Source organism: Mustela erminea, chromosome 18 (genome assembly GCF_009829155.1).
Source record: "Mustela erminea isolate mMusErm1 chromosome 18, mMusErm1.Pri, whole genome shotgun sequence".
NCBI classification, from domain to species: Eukaryota; Metazoa; Chordata; class Mammalia; order Carnivora; family Mustelidae; genus Mustela; species Mustela erminea.
In genome coordinates, this window is record NC_045631.1 from 17227445 (window position 1) to 17250632 (window position 23188).

Consider the following 23188-nt stretch of genomic DNA (forward strand, 5'->3'; position numbering starts at 1 on the left):
GGTCATGCCTCAAGTGGGAGAGGACACAGCCGGGCACTGCCTCCTTCCCATTCACCCAGGGCCAGTGGGGCGACGGGCACGCTGACCTCAGCCCTGATTGCCTGTAAGTACCGAGTCACTGGGGCCCAAAAACGCGCAGCCTCGAGAACGCCAGCCATCTGCTGCTCCATCTGAGACACTAGCCAGGAGGCAACCGGAGAATTTCAGAAGGAAGTCAACTCTCTCTCTGCTTCCCACCGTAATGCTGGCCTAGGGACACACCAGTTCTCTCCATCCTGGGTGCAGGTGGCAGGTGCATGGCCATGCAGGGCCAAGTTCCCCTCTTCACCCAGACTTCTGGGAGGCTGCATGGCCAGATTGCAGCAGGCCCACCCCAACCAGATGAGCCGCTGACATCCGCCCATCAGCACCCCCCACCGCCCGCCCAGCCCCCAGACGCCTCTCCCAATTGAAAAGAAGCACCACAGCTTTCAGGACTAGCTTCCAAAACACCTCACTCCAGCCAGTGAGCACCGAGCCCCGAGTGGAGAGGGAAGTTGACGAAAGTCTGGGTTTTTTAACATTCACAAGCAGATGATAAGAAATTGTAATTGGGGGGGCCTGGGTGGCTCAGTGGGTTAAGCCGCTGCCTTCGGCTCAGGTCATGATCTCAGGGTCCTGGGATCGAGTCCCACATCGGGCTCTCTACTCAGCAGGGAGCCTGCTTCCTCCTCTCTCTCTCTCTCTGCCTGCCTCTCTGCCTACTTGTGATCTCTCTCTGTCAAAAAAAAAAAAAAAAAAAGAAATTGTAATTGGATGTGACTTTGGATCATCTCTGTGCTCGTGCCCCACTGTGTGCATCTGACAGGGTCATAGGCTACTTTGGGCAAGATGAAGCTGCCAGGCTGACTGGGACGGGGAGCGGGGGTGGATACCACCCCCTCCCCACACAACCCCACTAACTCTTCCTGGTCCTACTTCTCCTCAGCATCACCTCTCAGACCAGAGACTGTGTCTGGTTTTTGCCTCTCTTCCAGACAAATGGGAATCAACATGCCTAAGAACTTGCCACTCCTCTGAAAACGGTTCTATCAAATCCCTGAACACAACCCTCCTAAAATCTCCTGGGCCTGGTGTGCACCTCAGGGCTTGCTTGTCACTGAGCCAATGGGCCAAGGGAGAAAGAATATAGCAGTCAATGGGTTCCACCTTCAAACTTTCCAGAAGCTCTGAATGCAGCCTGCTGCTCCTCTGGCTTGGCTCTGACAAGTCCTGAACTAGAATCCTTGAGCCTGGATTAGCTCCTTCCAGCCCAGGGGAAGAACTCCTTGCTTCTGCACCTGGCTTGCCAGCCTGGGTTCCTGGAATGGACGGTGCCTGAGCAATGGCTGAGGCCATCTTGTCCCCCAGACTCCTAGCCGCAGGTCCAGCGGGCTCCACCGGAGTCCCTGGGGGACGAGGCTGGGACCAGTGGTCTCCATGGTGTGCCCCACCATGTCACACAGTGGCCTGTCGCTCTCCAGCTCTACTCTGTCAGGAGGGAGGGCAGGCAAAGGCCCAGGTGGTGGAGGGAGCCAGCTTCCATCCATCTTGCTCCCTGCTGCGTGGTTACTTAGAATTACAACTCATAATAATGATAATAGCCACCATTTATTGAGCCCGGCACCATGCTCAGCGTTCAACACACATTATCATCATCATATTCAATCTCGTTTACATTCGCAACAGCCCTGCGAGGGTGGTTTTATGATCTGAATGTCATGGATGAGGGATTGGAAGCCCAGAGAAGTGGGGTGGCTTGACCAAGTTCGTGTTACAAGGAAGTGGCAGAGTTTGGGGGGGGGGGGCAGGTCCGTAATAATAAAATCAAGAGCTTCTATAATGCATCCCATGTGCTGGGCACAGCATGGGGGTTTCACACGGATTATTCATTTAACGATGACAGGAACGGGGCAGACAGATTCAGTAACTTGTCTGGGGTCACACAAGGGAAGTGGAAAGCTGAACTGGGATCCCGGTCCTGATCTTGCCTCTTGCCCATGGCCCTCTACAACCCCCCACTTGTTAAGAAGGATGCTTCTAGGGCCCAGGAAATGAACAGACAGACATTGGCTGTGCCAGGAATGTGAACACAAGGAACCGAAAGTCCCAGAGCCAGCTCTGGCCTCCCTCAGCCCAGCCAGGGCTGCAGCCATCAACCTCTGCTTTTCAGAAGCCTAGGCCTCTCACAGATAATTTCTCACTGGAAGAGCCACCTGCCACCTGGTAGAAATTTGGCTTGGGTTCTGTTACAGGAACCTTGGTTCTTGGAATCACAGCTGAAGAAAAGACTGGATCTCTTTTTCTTTTTTTTTTTAAGTCCTCACAATGCAGCATCTTGAAAATGCCCTGCCCCTCTCAGCACCCTCTCAGCACTCAGCTCCAAGTAAGCCTGGCCCCTCAGGGTCCACCACAAAGCCACACCTTGGATGGGGGACACTCACCGTGGTCTCAGTGCTGGCCATGCAAGGAGCCTTTGGCCAGGTCTGCCCAACAGACCCTAGCGCACAAACTCTGCGGCTCCAGGGTCTGTGACCCCAAAGACACTGACCTTACAGCCCCATGTTTGGAAGACTTGAAATCTCTACAGGAAGACGCAAGGCAAGAGGCTCTGTTAAGCCTCCACCATCCCTCTCCCTAGAAGTTGGTGGGCAGCAACCTTAGCTGCAGGCCCAGAACATTCAGTAAACACCTCTGAAGGCCGCTAACCCCAGGTTCTGGAGCAGGCTTCAAGCCCAGCAAGGCTCCCAGGTGAGGAGCAGAGAGAGAAGAAAACATACACACCCACACTTGAGGATCCCGATCCTTGGCCCCTCCCAGCCCGGCCCCCCATCCACGCTCCACTGTCTGCTCCCGACACTCTAGGTACTTCCATGCTTCCAAGCTTTTTCCCAGGCTTGCTTCATGCCTAGCAAACGTCCTTCAGGCACAAAGCGAATGTCTCCTCCTCCAAGGCTCCCTCCTTGATTTACCACCCCCCCCTAGCGAAGTACTAGTTACTCCCTCGTGTGTACTTCCACAATGAGTAGACATTTCTAGAGTGCTGACTGCATCATACTGAAATGATCTCTCCTGGGACTGTGCCCCCTCTAAGATTATGGATGACTCCTTGGAGAAAAAGGACATCGCTTGCATTCAAATGCCCAACTTTAGCAGGTCCCTGGCATGAAGTCAGCCAGGAAAGGAGGGAGGGGCCGAGCGATAAGCAAGGCGGGGATGCCACAGGTTTTGAGGACGGGAGGGACAGATCAGATCTGGGTTTCAGAAAAAATACTTTTGCTGAGTGATTCAGTCATGTTCCTGGTCGATCTGTCCTCCACATTCTCAGCAAAGGTTCTTTTTCCAGAACATTCCCAAATGCCTATGGAATTCCAGCTCCCGGTTGGGTAAGGGAGGCGAGGCAAAGGAAGGATGCCGGGTCATTCTGGGCTGCTAGCGTGGACAGCAGGTTGTATGGTGGTGAAGTAAACAGGGCGGGAAGAGGGTCAGGCTTTGGACATGCTACTGCCTGCAGTGTGAGTGGACTCCCTTGGAATAGCTGCCTGTGGTAGCTGGTACATGGGACCAGGGCTGGGGAGAAAGGCCAAGCAACAGACAAAGAGGGAGGACTAAAGCTGGGGAACTTGGCTGCAGATCAGGGAACTTTCCATGTTGATTTCACCACCCCTGGAAGGTGCTCTGGGAAGTCCAAAGCTTTGACCACCTCGTTCCCTGAGGGAGCTCTAGAAGCCTGGATGGTGCCCAAGGTCTCAATAAATGTTTGCTTAGTCTGAAGGGGACTTGAACACTTGGATTCTTAGGGATGGAGCTGGTGGAGAGGGAAAGCACAGAAGGGCAAGGGGCTGTCACAGGGGCCAGCACCTGGAGGAGGCGGAAGGGGACCTGGAGCACAACCATGGGGCCCAAAGCTGGACAAGACTGCCAACTCTCCAACGACCTCAAGTTGCTTGGCCAAAGAACAAGGTTGGGAAATGGGAGGGTTGGGGAGACTGGGGGTGGCTGGTCAGGGTCTGTGAGAAGCCAATCAGGAGACCAGGGTCTGTGAGAAGCCAAGTCTTGAGACCAGGGTCCGTCTGGTTCAAGTCAGGAGACCCCACCAATCCCCCATTCCTGCGCCCACCACCTCGGCACGAGACATTCCAACCCCTGGGGACCCCCACCAGTCCTCGGGGTCAGCACTGCCTTCTCTGAGTTCACAGGATTATCATTACGCTCAAAAGGTCAGTTAATGTGAAAATACCCTCTCCCACCAGTGCCTGGGACACAGTAAACATTCTTGGAGCTAAAAAATACCCTGTTGGAACTGATTTTTTTTTTTTCCCTAAACTTGAAAAACACAGCAGACTAGACAAACACCCTAGGGCTTCAGAACATTCCAGGAGCAGCAGCACTAATGGTCAAGGAGGGGCCCTGCTGATGAGCCTGAACAGAGCGCCAAGGACAGCAGTGACCGGTCTAGGCAGGGTGGAGTCAGGCCCCAGCCTCAGGCCCCCCAGCCCAGGTGTTTCATTTATGCTGCTGACGTCCCCAGCATGTGCCCAGGGAATGGACAGAAGGCCATGGGTACCACGTGGGCACAGTGAGACTTGATGGTGTAGGCCGTAGGGAACAGCACACCAATCACACCTGAGCAGAGAATGAGCTGGAAAAGGAATGAGTCTCCACTGCAGGCAGTCAGGAGCTGGGTGGGGAGGCTCTGTAGGGGCTCCAGGCGCTCAGGCCCCTCTCCCCGGAGGGCCCAAGCCACACTCCTAGCTACATCTGGAAGCTCAGCAAGGCAAGTGTGGTTCCCAGACAGGAGGGGTCTCGGGAAGGCCTCCTGGCCTCAGCTTCTCCATCTGTCAAGATACGCCTCCCACAGAAGGTAGGATGACAGAGGTGAGGAAAGGGTTTGGAAGGGATCTTACGGAGTCCCCAAGCTGTCTCTGAGAAGGGCCTGGTTCTTTCTTGGTTTGGAAGCCCGGGCTAACAGGAGCTCTAGGAGGAAAGTGCATTCCCTGCTCTCCCCTCAACAGGAGAGGCGCCCTATGCTCCTCACAGTGGGGGAACAGAGAACCAGCTAAATCCACCTTGAGTTAAGGTCAGCGAACAGCAAACAGCCAGGAGGGAAATGTCGTGAAGGGAAAAACAGAGGCCATTGGAGAGTGATGAAGAATCGCAGGCCCTCCGAAGTGTGGCAGCTTGCCGGAGAGGTGAGGGCCACACCACTGCCTGGAAATGTCATTATCTGTTATTTACCACAACAGAGGACAAGAGGCTGCACGAAATTACTGTTCCTGGTAACAGCCACTAAACAGATTTGCCAACACTGTTTCCTGCTGTCCGTGTTCTCTCAAAGCTACCCTGACCAGACCCCAGGAAAAGAGCTGCTAAGCCTGGATGGGGCTTGAGGGCGTGCTAGACAGGTGTCCTCAGGGACGAGGCCCAACCACGGTCCCCAACACCCTAACCCAAGCCTGCAGAAGCCTTTGCCTGCTCAGTGAGGAGCCTCCCAGTGATTCTGGTTCACCACTCAAGAACGCCCAGCAGACCTCCCCCCCAACACACATCCAGCCACTCAGATACTTCAGGGGTGTGACAAATCAGGGTAAGTCCCCAGGCTCACTCTGTAATAGGTCTGCTTCAGGAGGTGGGGCAAGTGCTAGGGTTGGGCACTGCACCCTATGATGGTGGGCTCTAAGGGGAATGCACTTTGTCAATAGCCTTGGTATCCCACCAGCAAGCTAGCACCAGACAGCACCTTCCTTTGCAGGGTCTCCTACATGTCTTTAGCTCTCTCTACTTCCCACAGGATATATGGGCAAAGGGTTGAAATGAGCAGGGAGAGTAGCTCTTGTTTAGCCTATTTCTCCATCTGGAAAATGGGTATAATCACTGCCCTTTGCCTACCTACCTCTGAGAGGGGCTGTGAGGGTCGTGTGGCATCAGAGAAACATCAGAGGCAAAGGAGCTCTCAGAAGCACATGTCAACGCCCACACTGGCTTCCTCCTGCTGAGAGGACAGGGAAGCAACCACAGCCAGAGCCAAAGCACACTGGGAAACAAACTGATCACAGCTTTAAAACAAGAAACCCAGCTGCGTTCCGGAGGCTTGAGAAACGAGGTTTAGCTCTCAGCTGCTGCTCCGTGATCTGTGAGGCTGGTGCTGGTCCCTGGGGAGCAGGTCTGGGGCAGGAAGGCTGCAAAGGCTGACACAGCCTGAGCTTCACAGGAGGAAAGTGCTAGAAGGGCCCGAGAGACCCTCTTACCTCATGGTTTCCCTCTGCTGGGGCGGGGGCAAGGGAGGGGGAGACCGAGGCCCTGGGATGCTGCCCCAGGGTCCCCTGGGGGGATCGGAACAGAGACGTGCCTATGGCAGGCTCTCCTGACTGCAGGGTCACTTGCTGCAGGTGTGGGCAAGGCTGGCCAGTACTGGTGACAGATGCAGATGGCTCGCACCTACAGTCGTAGGCACCCCAGTAGGTATGTCCATCCTCGCACTCCCTTCTGGGAAAGAACCTGACTCGCGGCCCCAGCTGGACTGCAGGCTTGGTGGAGGAGAGGATTGAGTGTGCTCACGCATGTGCACCAGAGAAGCCTGAGCTGCAGAGTGGGGCTGTGGCCCTGGAAGAGGTGGGACTTGGGGGGAGAGGACACACCTAAGGGGGAGAGGGGTTGGGCCCCGCGTCCCTCCCCAATCCCGACCCCCAGAGGGTGTTTGTGAGCAGCCTAGAAGAGAAGGGTCACAGAGAAGTGTGAAAAATTCTCTTACGTCGTACAGCTCCTACAGATGGAATTAGATTTCCATGTACGGACCTGAAGGGGGATATCTTTGATGTTATTAGGTGAAAAAAGGAAAAAAGGTTAAAAAAAAAAGGAAACCAAAGAGTAAAGAGTATATTATGGTCCCATTTACAGTTATGTATGTATACACACCTATGCCTACTTGTACACATGTGGAGACAGAAAGGGGCAGAAGGACAAATGCCCAGGCTGTGAAGGATGGGGGGTGGGGGGTTGAATTTTACATGCTCTGTACTGTTTGATTTCTAGAATTATTATGCAGTTACCATATGCCAGGCACTGTTTCTAGAGCTTACCATATACCTCACTCCTTCCGCCCCTCCCGCCCCTGTGTGAGGTAGGTGCTATCTCTAGTCTTCATTTCCAGGTCAGGAAACTGAGGCAGAGAGGGGAGAGGCAGTTCGCTCAAGGGAGACGGTGAACAGAGGCAGCACCTCTATGCAAAGGTGAAAAGTATTTTTTGAAATTCCAAGGGGGAAAATAAATTCTAGATGAAGAGAACCAATACAAATAAGGGGAGGCTATCTTACAAAATCCTTTAATACTCTGGGCCCCAGCAACGCCCCAGCCCCCCACGACACACACCCCTCCTCACTTCTGAGGGCCTGGCACCCTGTGGGGATGCTAACAGGTTGGGACAAGGGTGGGCACACTTTTTTGGCAAAAGGCCAGAAAGTAAGCATTTTAGGCTCTCTGTCACAATGATTCAAGGGTGCCACTGTCAAGTCAAAGCAGCTGTATGTGAAGTGGCAGAGCCTGTTCCCACAGAACTTGATGGACACTGAAACTTAAATTTCATGTAACTTCCATGTGTCACAAGATATCTATCTTCGATTTTTTTCAACCATTTACAAATGTAAAAGCCATTCCAGTTCAAAGGCTGTACAAAAATTGGTATTGACCCCCGATGGAGTGCCCCCCAGACCTTGGGTCCCTGGTGCAGGAGAGGAACAGGGAGCAGGCAGCGTCCCCAGAATGCCACACTCAGAGCTGGAGGCGCAGGTGCTGGCAGAGTCAGGGCTCAAGGTGAAGCCCAAGTAGGGGCACTGTCAAGAGGGAGCACAAGAAGGTGGCCCCACAAGGGACAATCAGGAGGCTGGGGCAGTGCCTACCCCAGAGCAGAGGAGAACCAGCCCTCCTTGGTGGCCCAGCTCTCTCCAACAGCCTCTGCCCCCCAGCACCCTACTGGGCAGCTCCCCTGACATTAACATGGATCCATCCTTCTCAGGGTGATCCCTGTCACACCTGGGTGACCTGACTGTATGGAGCAGGTGCCCAGTGACCCATCCTGGCTCACAGGCTATACACGTGGGTGTCCTGCTTTTGACACTTCAAAAGCAGGACACCCACGTGGGGACAGTAAGTCATAGAAATGTCTCTGGATGAGTCATTTAGGCAGGGTCAAAGGGAGAAGCCAGCTGCCCCCTACTCTCCCAACATGCCGCCTGAGGTGGGAGTCTTCTACTCAACCCAGACCTTCACTTTCTCCCAGGTCACTTCAGTCTCCCCCCACCCCCGCAACATCCACCTCTGGGCTGCTCGGCTCCCTCTAGGGTCCCTCTTCAGATGCTGCGGCCTCAGATCTTGCATGCCCCAACTGGTCCCAGCAGCCATTCCCCAGGCCTGCTCCTGCCCCAGCCCGGCATGCCAGGCCCTGAGCACAAGCATAGCACCTGGGCAAGGCCATCTGACCCTGCCACTGACCCTCGTGCGGCCAGGCAAGGGACAAACACACACCTGTTTCCTCCCCTGCAGAGTGGGGACCATGACCTCCCAGGGCGGATGGTAATTCAGTGGGCTCTCAATCACTGGCAGCTGCTGTTATTTACAACTCCTTTCTGTCTTTTGAGTCTCCATCCTGGTTGTTCCTCTCTGAATTCAGGCCCCTGTTATTACTACTTGGATAATTCAGCATCCAGCAGGCTCCCCAACCCACTATGCATTCCCTCATCCAAATCTGTCTCTGGAAGGAACCTCCCCAAAGACCCACCTGTTTGTCCTTTCCTTTTTCCACACCCTTCGATGGCTTTGCTGCCTATAGGATCCTCAGCAGCCCGCTAGATTCCTTCCCTCCCCCAGCCTGTCTCTCCCCGTCCACCTGACCCACCGGCACTCCCCCACACCCTCAACTGCCAGCTTTGGCCCATGGGCCACCAGTCCGAGCTCTCCCTCTCACCCTGCCTCTACACAGCTGTGTCTCCTGAAACGCCCTCCCCTGGGACCTCAGAGCCCACCCTCCTGGGCGCAGCTGGCTGAGAACCAGCTTTTCTCTGCAGCCCTCCAGCTCTCCGGGGGCCCTGTGCTCCAGATCCTGGATCACAACACACCTCTGTGCTACACATTCTCACACAGCCCCGCACTGTCGGTCACCACCGGTGAGCTCTGGGAGGCGGGGCTTGGTGGGAAGCTGAGCTAGGCGGAGAGTCCCCAGAGAGCCGCAGGGAGTGACCCAGTGGCCACAACTCCCCCGCCTTCTCTCTCTGGGAAGCTCCTGGCCTTGATCTCGGAAGGCTGTGTGCTTCCCAGAGGCCACCCTCGCTTGTCAGCTCCTCTGCTGCTTCTGTCCTGATGACCCTGAGTTCAAGGTCAGCGGCACAACGGAGTGAACAGAATGGGCTCTGAACTGCACAGAATGGCCAAGAAAGAAGCCAGCGTGGGGGCAGAAAAGCCACGCCACAGGCACCGGAACAGCAAGAGAGAAGTGTGCCCTCGTGGAGATATTCTGTTCCTTAGATGCTGGAGGGAGGCAAATGTTGCCTCCTGTGTGTGTGTGTGTGTGTGTGTGTGTGTGTGTGCGCGCGCGTGCGTGTGCTGGTGTGGTGTCTGTCTGGTCCGTCCTGCAACAGCAGCCAAGTCAATTCCTGCCAAGCAGCCTGGGCAACACACAAGCAGCCAGAGCAGGCCCACAGGGCAGACGAATTAAGTGACTTGTCCTGGGAATTGAGGAAACATGAGTAGCTGAATGAAAAAAATTCATCTTGGTAATGAGGCACAAGCACACGTCTTCTACATCTGAATTAGGTCGAGGAGGAGAAAGGACAAGGCGAGGAGAGGACGTGGCTGCTGTTGGAGGAGGTTGCTGTTTTTGTGGTCCGAACACAGCCGCTGGGGATGGGGGCAGGGCAGGGGGCTGGACGGGGCATGGGGGTAGGGCTCAGGCATGACCTTCAGCCATCCAGGAGGCAGACCCATGAAAACCTACCCCCTCCCAGCCCTCCTGCACCTTTGGTGGCACTGTGAAAACAGTGTGGGTGCCATGGAGACCTGCAGGACAGCTCCCCAGGAAAGGAGACACAGAATCACAATGGCAATGCCACTTCTGGAGAGGATGGAAAGCAGAGCCTTGAAGAGAGATGTGCATATCCATATTCCTCACAGCACTACTCACAGCAGAGAGAATGTGGAAGCAACCCACATTCCCACCGACCCATGCATGCATGGACAGAGTGAGTTAGGTACACCCAGTGGAGTATTATACGGCCTTAAAAAGGCAGGCAATTCTGACACAGACTCCCACATGCACGGACCCTGGAGACATCATGCTAAGTGAAAGAAGCCAGTCGCAAAAAGACAAATGCTCCAGGGTTCTGTTTATATGAGGCACCTGGAGAAGTCAGACTCCCAGAGACAAGAAGTAGGCTGGCAGGTGGTAGGGACTGGGGTGGGTGGGAATAGGGGTTAGTGTTTAATGGGTGCAGAGTTTTGGGTTTGCAAGATGAGAAGGTTCTGGAGATGGATGTTGATGGTAGACAACAATGTGAATGGACTTAATGCCCCGGAACTCTACCCTTAAAAACAGTTAAAATCATAAATTTTATGGAATGTACATTTTACCACAAATTAAAACAACATTTCTAGAAACTGCCTCCTGTTTTGGGGGACTCAAGCACATGAAAGGAGCAGGATGGAGCAGCCCCCACCATGTAGGCCCGACAAGGGGCAGCCTCCAGAGATCTGAAGGGTCATCTGTGGGGCTTCTCCCTCCCCAGGCTCCCCGGCCTTCTTTCTTCTGCTTCTCATTTGTGCCTCGCTCTTCAGCATCTTGTCCGCTCACCCCTCCCTTCCCTGGGCCTGGGACGCTTTCTTCAGATCCCACGTCAATTTCTTGTCATCGTCTCAGCTCAATGTCATCTCACAGGGGCCCACACCATGCTTCCAAAATAAAACAGCTCCTTACTACCCCTGCCCCACTGGCTGTCACTGTGCCTCCCCCTCTTCCCTATGGTTTTTGGTCTGCTGCTTTCTGGGATTAGCGTATTTAGTTATTCTTGCCCATCTTGCCTTTCTAGGTCATCCACTCCATGGAGGTGAGGCAGGGCCCCAGTGTGTAGCCAGGATGCTCAGGACCGGCCTGCTTGGTTTCAAATCCTGGCTCCCCAACTAACTTGCTAAGGGTCCCTGGGTGAGGCTTAACCGCTCAGTTTCCCCATCTGTAAAAGGGCAATGAGGACAGTACTGACCCCACAGGGTGGTTAGCAGGACTGAGTACGTTCATGCGTGAAAAGTGCTTACAACACTGTTTGCACGGCCAGTGAGAGGAGTTACTAGCCCCGCTTCCGAGGGCTGGGCTGCCTCCTGCCTTGTTCATCGCTGGTACCACCACAGCCTGGAACACAGTCAGTGCCTAATAAAGGCTGCAGAATGAGCGGAGGACAGAATTCTGCAGACAGACAGCCCTTCATGTAAGTCCGTTTCATTTGCAAGGCCTAGGGAGCTGAGCTGGCCCCAAAAGGAAGTGAAAGTTCCCCAACAGGGCTGCTCCATTCTGTTGCCCGCATCAGCCCTTGGCTCCTCAAAGTGGGCTCGACCCGGCCCCAGGTATTTAGCTTTCACACTGGGAACATCCAGAGAACATGCAGGCTGCTTGGGAAGGTTTTGGGAAAAGGGCTAGAAGAGCTGTTTCCCCCCAGTGGTGGTGAGGGCAGCCAGCCAGCCCCTCTGCCAGCACTGAACCGAGCACAGGTGGGAGGGCAGCCTCCAGACAGGGCCATCTGGGTGTGGGGGGGGTCCCCAAAAGTGTCATCCATGTTGACACAGACACCCATTCTGGAAGGGGGTCCCACATAGAGCTCCTTGCTCAAAAGGGGGCCTGCTTATCCCTCTGACCCTCCCCCTGCTTGTGCTCCCTCTCTCCCTGACAAATAAATACAAGCTCAAATAAATAAATAAATAAATCCGAGATCCATGTAGAATTGACTTTTGTGCCCAGAGTGAGGTAAGTCAAGATACATTTTTTTTTTCCAGATGAATATCCAAACAGCTTTGCATTATTTATTCAAAAGACCATTCTCTGCCCATCAGTGGCTCCACTGCCCTAAATTACACTTTCTATTTTCTCTCATCTTTGTCTCTGGTCTATGGGAATACTGATTTTCTGACAAGTAGTATTAAACTTGTAGGCAACAACCCTGCTAATAAATTCACCTACTAATTGTGACCATTTGTATTTAAATTCTGTCAGATGCTCTCGTTACATAATGACGTTATTCACAGAGGATGACAGCTTTAGCTCTGCTTCTCCAAAATGTACACCATACATTTCTTTCCTTGCCTGATTGCACTGGGCCGGGGCTAGTTCAATGTTCGATAGAAGCAGTGATAAACATACATAGAACTTGCCTTATTCCTGATTATAAAGGAAAGTTCTCGATATTTAACCCGCAAATATGCTTCTTCTCCTGCATTCTTTAGAAAGATGAAACCCTGGGGCGCCTGGGTGGTTCAGTGGGTTGAAGCCTCTGCCTTCGGCTCAAGTCATGATCTCAGGGTCCTGAGATTAGGCCCCATGTCGGGCTCTCTGCTCAGCTGGGAGCCTGTTTCCCCACCTCTCTCTCTGCCTGTCTCTCTGCTTACTTGTGATTTCTATCAAATAAATAAATAAAATCTTAAAAAAATAATAATAAATAAAGATGAAACCCTGCTTCTCCAAGGAAGGGAAATGCTGTGAAGGAGAGGAGGCCCAGCATGGCTCAGCAAACACCCCCGGGGGGACCCAGCTCCCCATCACCCGGCTGGGTGACCCAAGTAGGCCACGTGACCTCAACTGAACCCTTACTCTCCAGCTGTGACTGGGGAACAGCCTCACCACCCCTGCTCTCCCTATAGCTTCGTCCTGATGATCAAACAAGGAGTTTTGTGAAAGAGCTTTCTAAAGCCCAAGGGACATCGTAAGGTAAGAAAGACCACAGGTTTGGTGTCCACTGTTTGCAAGAGAAAGGATGGCCTGAGGGAGGCTGTGGGGACCCTGAGCTGGGGTGTGTGTGGTGTGGGGGTGGGGAGGTGTGGGGGAGGGCAAGGCAAGCAGAGGGCCAGAAACACGGGCCTGAGTCTGAGCCGGTGGTGGGGGGGCTAGTGCTGGGGCTGGGATCTTAGAGCAGAAGCTTTCTTTTTCCCCGGGGACTCAGCACACACTGTGGCGACCACTGTTTTCCGGGCAGGCCCCTCTGTCCACACCTTGGAACACATTTTGGCTGAGGCCAGAACAGCTGCGACTGCTTCCCTGTCACGGTGACAGTGCCATCCCAGGCTCAGGCTGGCTCTCCTGCAGCTCCGTCTGGCCTCCCCCATGGTTGGTGCAGACAAGACTCTCAATCAAACCGAAAGCTGGCTGACTCAGCTGCTAAGCAATCAGAAGCGCCAGGCCTCTCTAATTAGCAGCCAGCCCCTCTCCCTTCCCACCACATCCCTGCCATAATGAGGGCTGGTGGCCCAGGCGTGCAGGCCCAATTACCGAGGGGGTCACCGCACCAAGGCATGCCCAGCATCACGGGCTCTGCTGGCACGCTCATTAGCTTGTGGCTGCTGAATGTACCAGGGATCTTCCTGGGGATAGCTCCATGTGGCCAGGAGCACCTGAGACTTAGATCTGGACACCTCCCAGATCTCCCAGTGTCCCTTCTGCAGCCTGCCCCCACCCCTACATTGGGACTGCAACCCACGCGTGTGCATAGTAATGGCACTGGCAGGCAGGCAGGGGGCCCACGGCCCCCCATCACGCAGGACAGACCCAGTAACCTCTCACTCTGGCCTGGCTGCAGTCTAAGACCCGCTTTTCCTCCTGCGACCCTCCATCACCCACCTGCTTCGATACAGTGAAAAGATGGATTTTCTTAGAACATGGCCCCCATGCAATTGCTGCCTCATCTCCAGCCCCACTGTCTCATCCCCAAGGACAGGCAGTGCCTAATTCTCCACTCACTGTCGCTTTATGTCCCCTTGCCATCCACTCACCAGACAGCAGAGAGGCTCATCACTTATAAAGACAAATCAGATCACATCACACCATGCTCACAACGCTCCACTGGCATCCCATGAAACTTAGAATCAAATCTCAACTCCTGACCTTGACTTACAAAGCTCTCATGTGATGGGCATGTCCACCTCTGCCCCAGAGGCCTTCATCAGTTCCTTGAACATGCCCAGCTGCTCTCCCCCTCAGGAACTTCATGCTGGCTGCTCCCTCTGCCTGGAAAACACTTTTCCATCCAGATCTTCCCAGAGCTGGGTCCTGCTTGTGCTCGGGTCTAAGCTCAGAAAGGCCCTCCTAGTTGTACCCTACCACACTGCCCTGTTCTAACTCACTACAGAGCCCTTAGTCTACCAGATAGTATTTTGTTTGTTTGTTGTTCCCCTCCTCCTGGAAAAAGGCTCCATGAGAACAAGGGCTTTGTCTCTCTTGCTCATGATATTGCCAGCACCTAGAACAGGGCCTGCATATAGTGGGCCCTCTACTATTTGCAGAATGAATGAATGAATGAATGAATGAACGAACGAACGAATGAATGACACCATCTTCTCAAGGATGAAGAAGAAAACACACAAATGCCACTTGCACTCTTCCCACTTCTACCCAGGAGCAACTTCCCTTGGAAACCCAAAGGCCTCTTCACCTTGCTGCCCAAGCCAAGATCAGATTCTCAGCCCACAGCAAAATATGAACAATTTCAACCTGGACCAGCCAGGGCTGTCTGGGTTAAGCCCAGGGCTCAGTCGGTTAAGCTTCCGCCTTGGGCTCACATTGGGATCCTAGGGTCCTGAGATCAGGCCCCATATAGGGCTCCCTGCTCACTAGGAGTTCCATCTTTGGAACTCTCTCTCTCCCTTTCCCTCTGTGTGTGCTCTCTTTCCCTCTCTAGCTCTCACTCTCTCTCAAATAAATATATAAAACCTTAAAAAAGAGAAAAACTGGAACAGCCCAGTACTCCAGGGTACAATGGGGGTGGGGAGTGTCCAGAGCATCTAGAAGAACATTTTTTACCACCCCTCCCCAAGCAGCTGGGATCCTCCCCCGGGATTGCCACTGTTGTCTAGGACATGGCTCTCCAAGGACCCTTCACCAGTCAAGACAGCATCCTGCCCCAATAGCAGAGGTCCCATACTTTTCCAGGCGAAGAGAAAAGCCTCTGCCCCCTCGTCATGGTCCTGTAAACCTGAACATTAATAGCAGTTGTGGGTTGAGGGGCAGAAAGGGGAAATGGGCTGCTGGGCCCCACTGTCCCAGGCAGAAGTCATAAAGTACAACCCTATCTGCCCAAGGGCTGGGAGCAAGACATTCTGAGTCCCTCTGCCTACTGCCTCTGTTGGTATCTAGCCCGGGGCCATGGAAGGGTTAAGGAGAGGCAGGCACATGAGTGCCCACCCCTATCCTGCCACCCAGGCCCCGGCCAAATCTCCACTGTTCTTGAGACCCTTGCGACTCCACAGTCCTTAACCCAGGTCACCACATGTCCCAGAATGGGAGAAGAAATGACCTTAGCTGAAATCCTGACTTTTCCACTTATTAGTTCAGTGTATTGACCCTTTTGCATCTGGGTTCCCTAACCCAGTTTTTGAATGCCACTCAAAATGACCTTATCAAGGTTGCCAACAGCTTTCACGCGGCTAAGTCCATGTTTACTTCTTTGACTTCTCTATATCCTACAGTCCTCTCGGCTCTAGCCACTTCACTCCACCCCATCCACAATCTTCTATTATTTCTTCCTAGAATGTATTGCTTCCTGAAACATTATTATTTATTTGATCATTATTTGGTTTTTGTTCCCTCATCCAATATAATCTCGAGAGAGAAGTTTCTATCTCTCTTGTTGACTAAAATAACTTGAGGCTTAAAACAAATGGAAGATAAGTACCAGTAAAACTAGAGTGAAAAACAAAGGAAAGAGGGAGATATGGTATCTTGGGAACAGCTCTCTAACCTAGGAAGGTAGTAAAGGGAAGTCCCATAATGACAGCTATGCAGCAGTTAAGTTTACACTGGAGTAGGACTAAAGATCCAAAAGAGGGAAAAATGTAGGCTCCATGCAATAGACAGTAAAATTGGGATGCTAAATAATCCTAAGGATTGGAAGGCATGTTATTCTTGGGTCAGTAAGAAAAGAAAGGCAATTAGAAACTCCAGGAAAAACGGAAAGTTATTTTAAGAAGGCTGGGACTCGATCTGAAACAATCTAATATGTGGCACCATTTAAGTAACCAGTGGAGTATAAGAAAAGGGAAAAATCCACTTGACTCCACTTGACTTTGCAGAAAAGATCATTCTAATTTGATGGACCAGGGATTGAGAGCAGATCAAAAGAATTAGAAGTATAATCCTAGCACACTGTTTCGCCCTGAGGAGAATTTTAGTTCTTTAATAACTAATAAAGTTTTCTGAGTACTTCTGTGCCAGACAAGATTGTTAAGAATGAATATAATATTTAATCCTCACAATTTTCTAAGGTACATTATCCCTATTTTACAGATGAGGAAGATGAGGCTCAAAATATTAAACCAGGGGCGCCTGGGTGGCTCAGTGGGTTAAGCCGCTGCCTTCGGCTCAGGTGATGATCTCAGGGTCCTGGGATCGAGTCCCGCATCGGGCTCTCTGCTCAGCAGGGAGCCTGCTTCCTCCTCTCTCTCTCTCTGCCTGCCTCTCTGCCTACTTGTGATCTCTCTCTCTGTCAAATAAATAAATAAAATCTTTAAAAAAAAAAATTAAACCAGTTTTCTGAGATCATCCAGCTAGTGGAAAAGCTGAATTTATACCCAGGCCTGTGAGACCCAGAGGTCCACTCCCCAGAGTTGGTCCTAGAAGTCAGACCATTCAACCATAGGTTCTAACTCTTCTTGCCAAGAAGGACAGGATATCAGGACAGGTGTGTGCACGCATCTGCACACAAGGACACACACTGACACGTACAACATACACTCCTAGAAGCCAGGGTGTAGAGTCACAGAGCAGATCCAGATTGGGAAGCCAGAGCAGGGTCTTACCTTCCTGCAGTCTTTGCAGAACACTGATGAGCTGCCCAAGAAGCCTAGCACCTCCCCACAGAGCAGACACTGGGAAAGGCCATTCCCCATCACGTTCCGCCTCATGGTCTCCAGCCGCTCCACCAGCCGTCTGCAGCACAGAACAGAGTCAGATGGATGTGTTTCCTGTTCCCAACCTGACCGAGTATGGCTGCCATGGGGCCCCAGCACTATACCAGGGCCCATGTGCTGTACCCTCACCTGGGATACTGTTCCCTGCCCCACCCTTTTTCCAGGCTACCTTCTAATCATTTATTTGCTCACCAACTATTAATTGAGTACCTACAATGTGCCACGCCCTGGGGATATTGTAGCAAACAAGCCAGAGACAGACATGCTCTCACAGAACAATAAAGAGAAAGCCCATAAAAAGTCAACAAGCAAACTGACTTCAGGGGGGGGGGGGGGAAGGGGGGCTATGAAATCAAGTAAGTGTGTAGGGAGAAGACTGAGAGGGAGCATGTCTGGTGGTGATCAGTGAAAGCCTCTGTGAGAACATGTGAACTGAGAGCTAAAGAATGACAAGGCAAAACCAGGCGAAAAGCAGAGCAGGGTGGGGGGCACTCCAGGTAGAGGGAAGAGCATTGGGCGGGGGGGGGGGGGGGGGGGGTGGCAAAGACAAAGGCCTTGGCATATGAGAATTGCCAGGAGCCCAGCGTGGCCATTCCCTTGTGAGCCTGCGGGAGCCTGGGATAAAAGGAGGCTGGAGGGGTGAGAAGGGGGCAGGTTAGATGGGTTTTGTAGGACACAAAATAGGGTTTGGATTATTTTCTAAGATCAACATGAAGCCACTGAAGAATTTTAAGTAGAGGAGGGATTTGATTTAAGGGACATTTGAATTTTTTAAAAAATTCTTCAAAATTCTTATTTATCTATTCATTTATGTAAGTAATTTCTACATCTGACGTGTGGCTCAAACTTAGTATCACAAGATTAAGAGTCGCAGGTTCTTCTAACTGAGTCAACCAGGTGCCCCCGAGTGGCAGTTTTCAAAGCTCACTCCTAGAAATCCAGGACTACAACAAGGGAGTGCAGGTGAGGAAGCCAGCAGGAGATGCTGGGAGGCCCAGGGAAGGGGCACTGAGGCAGCCTTCATGGAAATGGAGTACAGGAGGTCAGAGAGAGAGAGGGGAGACCTGGGATGATGTAGATGTTTTGGTTTGAGCAAGTGGCTGAATGAAGAAGCTGGAGGAAGAAAGAAAAAGAGTTTCCCTTCGAACCTCTGATGCCGGGTGTCCTGGAGCCAACCCTGAACCATGCTAAGCCTAGGACAGAGGCCTCTCCTCGGGGTCCCACGGCCCCTCAGCCCACCATGACCCCTTCTTTTCATGGCAATACTACAACCCTCACAAAACTAGTGGCCACTTCTGTTTTGTTGGCCACTGTATCTCCAGTCCCCAGGGGACACACAGGGAAAGTTCTTGAATGGAGGAACACAGGACAGAGTGCAGGTATGTTATCTCAACCTCCCAGAGAGGAGGATGTATTTCCCCCATTTTAAAGATAAGAAGACTGAGGCTGAGAGATGTAAAGTCACTTCCCACCAGCGTTACATAGTTCCTAAGAGGCAGAGCCCAGTGCCCAACACCTAGGCCCCCTCTCCCTATACTTTCCCCTGAGGTGATCAAGAGAGAACATACCGCCTGGGTGGCTCAGTTGGTTAGGCGTCTGCCTTTGGCTCGGGTCATGATCCCAGGGTCCTGGGATTGAGCCCTGCATTGGGCTCTGTGCTCAGCGGGGAGCCTGCTTCTCCCTCTGCCTGCTACTCCCCCTGCTTGTGCTCTTTCTCTTTCTCTCACTCACTGACAAAATAAATAAATAGATTCTTTAAAAAAACCAAAACTGCATTTCTACACTGTCTGACTTTTTAAATGATCACATATTTTAACAAAAAAGATGAACAGAACAAGGAGATCAGAATCAAATTAATGCTCAACGCCATGCACCGTATTTGTTTTCCTACTTGTGTTTTTCCGTGTCTTTCCAATTTTCTAGGAGGTATGAACTGCTTTCTCAACTCAACAAACGAAAAGAGACACCACCAAACTGTCTGAAGGTTGGACAGAGGTCAGCTCTGGACGCTGGAGGCCAGGAGAAGAGCTTAGAACAAGCTGGAGAGCATCTTCTCTTGGAGTCCTTGTTGGGGCAGGATGATCCAGGTTCAACTTCCCCTTAAATCCCTCCTCTGGCTGGACCAGAGCAGACCCTCACGTGTATGGAGCTGAAGAGCTCCAAATGCATTTCACCACACTCATTCATTCCCGCACAGCCGAGGGCCCACGCAGGAGCCACATTCCACTTCTTACAGAGGAGAATACTGAGACTTTGTGGGGCTGGGTGATACATCTACACCCCAGGGGTGTTCGGGCAAAGCAGACTCCCTCCCAGGGCTGCATGCCAGCGCTAGGACCCAGGGCGCCACTCTCAGCCCACAGATCTGACACTAAATGACTTTGCTTCCTCTCAAGCATTCTGTTCCTGCCCTAGCTCAGAAGCAGTCCTTACCCGATTCTCTGCTGCTCCATGACGTCCAGCCGCTCTGCCCTCTGGATGACCTGCAAGATGGCCTCCACCTCAGCAGGGCTGAGGCACTGGCTCTTCCTCTGCTTCTCTGTCTGGTAGGTGTGCACAGACCAGCCCGTCTGCAGCCTGGAGAGAGCACATGGCCGGCCCTGATGCCACCGCAAGGCAGACTCAGGCAGCCCCTCCATATCACAAAGCCCTCCCACCGCCAAGAACTGTCTGGGGACAGCCCAAGTGCTATATGTGCAGAAGAGGGGTTTGGGGAACAGGGCAGATGCTTCAGATGCTGGCTCTGACGCCTGCCAGCCACCGGACCCCACAAAGACGGCAGGGCTACCTTAGCACCGTGGGTATGACCCACTGGACAGACGGAGAAGGCCACTGCCACAGCACAGGAGGCTGCGAGGGAAGAGTGCAGAAGATCAGCAAGACTGAGATCTGGGGGCACCAGGGTGGCTCAGACAGTGAAGCCTCTGCCTTCGGCTCAGGTCGTGATCCCAGGGTCCTGGGATGGAGTACTGTATCAATCTCCCTGCTCAACGGGGAGCCTGCTTCTCCCTCTCCCTGGGCTCCTCTCCCCCCTTTGTCCTCTCTCTCTCTCTCATTTAAATAAATAAAATCTTAAAAAAAAAAAAAAAAAAAAACTGAGCTCTGTGGCATCTAAGTGAATGGAGCTCACTGTGGCATGGATAAGAATGGTAATTAGATCAAAAATGAACCCTGAATGTAAAAGGAGGCGCACATAGCAGTTTGGAAACGAGAGGATTTGAGGGCAGGAGGGCGGCACTGCCGCACAGAAGGAGAGCCAGCGAGGGCAGGCAGGCGACAGACAGGAGTGCAGAGTAGAAGGACGCACGCCCTTCCGGTCTTTCTCGAGGGAATGGAGTGGCAGCCACAGACCAAGCCCCAGATCTCTGCCCAGGGTCCCAGCCTGTCCGAGACATTCTGTGCCAGGTGCTAGGAACACGGAGGTGGGCAAGAGAGCAAAGTGACCGCCCCGAAGAATGACAACAGGCTTGGGGACACAAGACAACCCATCATTGACACCAATATTTACTTAATGCAAAACGAGAAGAGCTATTCATTTGTGAGCTGTTCACTGGGCGTCCTCTGCGAGGCCAGGCTGGGTAGGTGTTGGGGACAGGCTGCTGGGGGGGTACATGCAGGTGGACATTAGGAGGCTATAAATCAGGGAACTAACCCGATCAGAGGTAAGGTTCTAGAAGGGCCTCCCTAAAGAAATGACAGCAAGCAAGAGTTTCTGATGCAGGACACAGGGCAGGAGGGTGAGGATGTGGACGCCTTCTTGATGGTTCCCTGACACGGACGGACACTGGTGGTCTTAATTCACTGCCCTGTCCGGGCTACTGCAGCTAACGGTTCTTGTAACTATCCATGCGGTGCACATCAGGAGAGCTAAAGAACATGTCCTTCCTCTGCAAGTCCAGCAAGCCCGTTAAGGGGAAGGGAAGGGTTCAGATCGGTGTCCACCAGATGATCTTAACTTTAACTCAGTCCCTTCCCAACCATGAGAATGTGGGCAGCTGCTCATCCCGGATTTCCTGATCTGTCCCTTTATGGGATGTCACGCAGAGTAAATGGGGCAGGGTATACAAAGTGCTCTGCACACAGCAAATGCCCAACTGCTTCATCCTGATGATGACTAGCATTCTCACGGGCAGAACCATCAGGAATGGCTAGACCAAAGACGCAGTGCTCCTACAGGATTTTGCAGGATGAAAGGTGCTTCCCCCAGAGAAAGAAGGTGATGGTGCTCAGGCAGGAGAGCCACACGTGCAAAGGTGCAAAGACGTAAAGTAAGGTGCCGTACCAAGGGTCTCCAGACTTCTAGACTGCCTATGTCTCCAAGTGAAAAAGAAGTACTGCCCAGAGCAACACTTTTGGAAGAGGTCCTCACAGGGCCGGGGGAAGCGAACAGCAGGAAAGGGGCAGGGCCGGTAGACAGAGGAAGGGAGGCCAGTCCTTAGAGTGAGCAGGGGCACGGGCCCACCTTTCTTCTGTGTATCAAGCAGACTCAAGGAGTTGAGGCCTTGAAAAGAAACACTTGGCCACCCCCAGCTGCAGGTTTTCTCTACCTGAGCATTTCTGGGATTCAGGTAATCAGGGATTGGCCAGGACACCCTCCGGGTGTGAGTCCCTGGGCCAGCGAAGGAGAACTGGAGAACAGGGTCCCCAAGCTCAGGCCTCCCACCCCACAGGGAAAAGGCAGGTCCGGGAACACAGAAATGGGAGGGCACAGCACCAGCACTGTCATCTGCCCTGCAGGGTGCCACTCCTATCCGGTTAGCTCTGGGCCTGGCGCCAGCCCCAGGCATGGCATACCTCCTCACGCCAGACCCTCCTGTTCTCCTATAAGGCTGGCCTCCCCTTCTCTCAGCAGAGTAAGGAGGCTGAGAGCGATTAGATGGAGTCCAGGGCCTGTGACTGCTGAAAGCCCGGCCAGGCTTCTCTGGGGCATCTTTTGGCCTCCTTTTCTGCCTCCATCTGGTCACTGACCAAACCCTGACAACCTGTCCCCTCAGACAAACTCCTCCCCTGGCCCACTGCCCCTATCTGGTCAGGTTGCAACTCCCACAATGGCCCTGGTTAACACAGAGCCTCTTGTTCCCCTGAATGCCCCCCACCCGATGCCACAAAGGTGGACTGCTTGTGGCTGCCAAATGCATCTGTGATTGTAAGCCCCAAGGAAGAGTCTTCAGTGGCCCCTGGCACCCGTCAGTAGGGTCCCCTGGTACGGAACCTTCACCCCTCCGCTGCCCTGGCCTCACACAGTGTGCTTTGGGCTGCATGCTGTCTTCTCCAGGCCTTTGCTCACGCTGTGCCCTCCACCTGCAGTGCCTGCCCACCTCCTAAATCCCCTTTCCACTGTGTCACTCCTATTCCTTTTTAAGACTTCTTTTAGGGACCGCCTGGGCGCTCAGTTGGTTGAGCATCCAACTTTTGGTCTCGGCACAGGTCATGATCCCAGGGTCCTGGGATCAAGCAGCACATCAAGCTCTGTGCTCAGCGTGGATCTGCTTGAGATTCTCTCTTTCCCTCTTCCTCCTTCCAACATCCCGCTCATGCCCTCACCCTCTAAAATAAATAAATAAATGAAATCTTTAAAAAAAAAAAAAAAAGGACTTGCTTCATATTCTGGGTGAAGATACCCTCCAAGATGGGCTGAGTCCATTCTCAGAATTCCCAGACAACCCAGGCATAGCTCCATCATGGAGCTTAAACATTATTTTAAGGCCAAGTAGGACCCTCTGTCCCCTCCTTTTGAATGTGAGTCTGGAGGACCAGCCCTATACCATCTGGCCCCTGCCCGCTTCCCCAACTTCCTTTCACCCCATTCATCACCTCCTTCTGCATTCAAGCCACACCGGCCTCCTGCCAGGCCCTCTACGTGTCCTGTTCCTTCGACCTCAGGGCCTTTGCACATGCTGTTCTTTCTGCCTAGAAGCTCCTTCCCCCTATTTCCATCTAACACTTCCTGCTACTCCAGGACTCAACATAAACCACATTCTCAGGGAAGCCTCTCCAAATTCCCAGATTAAATTAGCACCTGCCT

The 23188-nt window shown here is 52.8% G+C and overlaps 1 protein-coding gene across 4 annotated transcripts in view; it reads right to left on the reverse strand.

Moving 5' to 3' along the window:
* The window catches only part of RPH3AL (rabphilin 3A like (without C2 domains)), a 142255-nt gene that overhangs the window by 64698 nt on the left and 54369 nt on the right, over positions 1-23188 (reverse strand). For 3 of the 4 annotated variants that reach the window (XR_004280426.1, XR_004280425.1, XM_032319990.1), the window contains 2 exons: positions 19597-19740; positions 17053-17182 (listed from right to left, as the gene is read on the reverse strand). Coding sequence is in view for 1 of the 4 variants with exons in the window: in XM_032319990.1 (XP_032175881.1) it covers positions 17053-17182; positions 19597-19740 (274 nt within the window). In the remaining 3 variants the exon portion in view is untranslated. The remainder of the gene's footprint in view (positions 1-17052; positions 17183-19596; positions 19741-23188) is intronic. The other variant, XR_004280427.1, reaches the window with a different exon arrangement.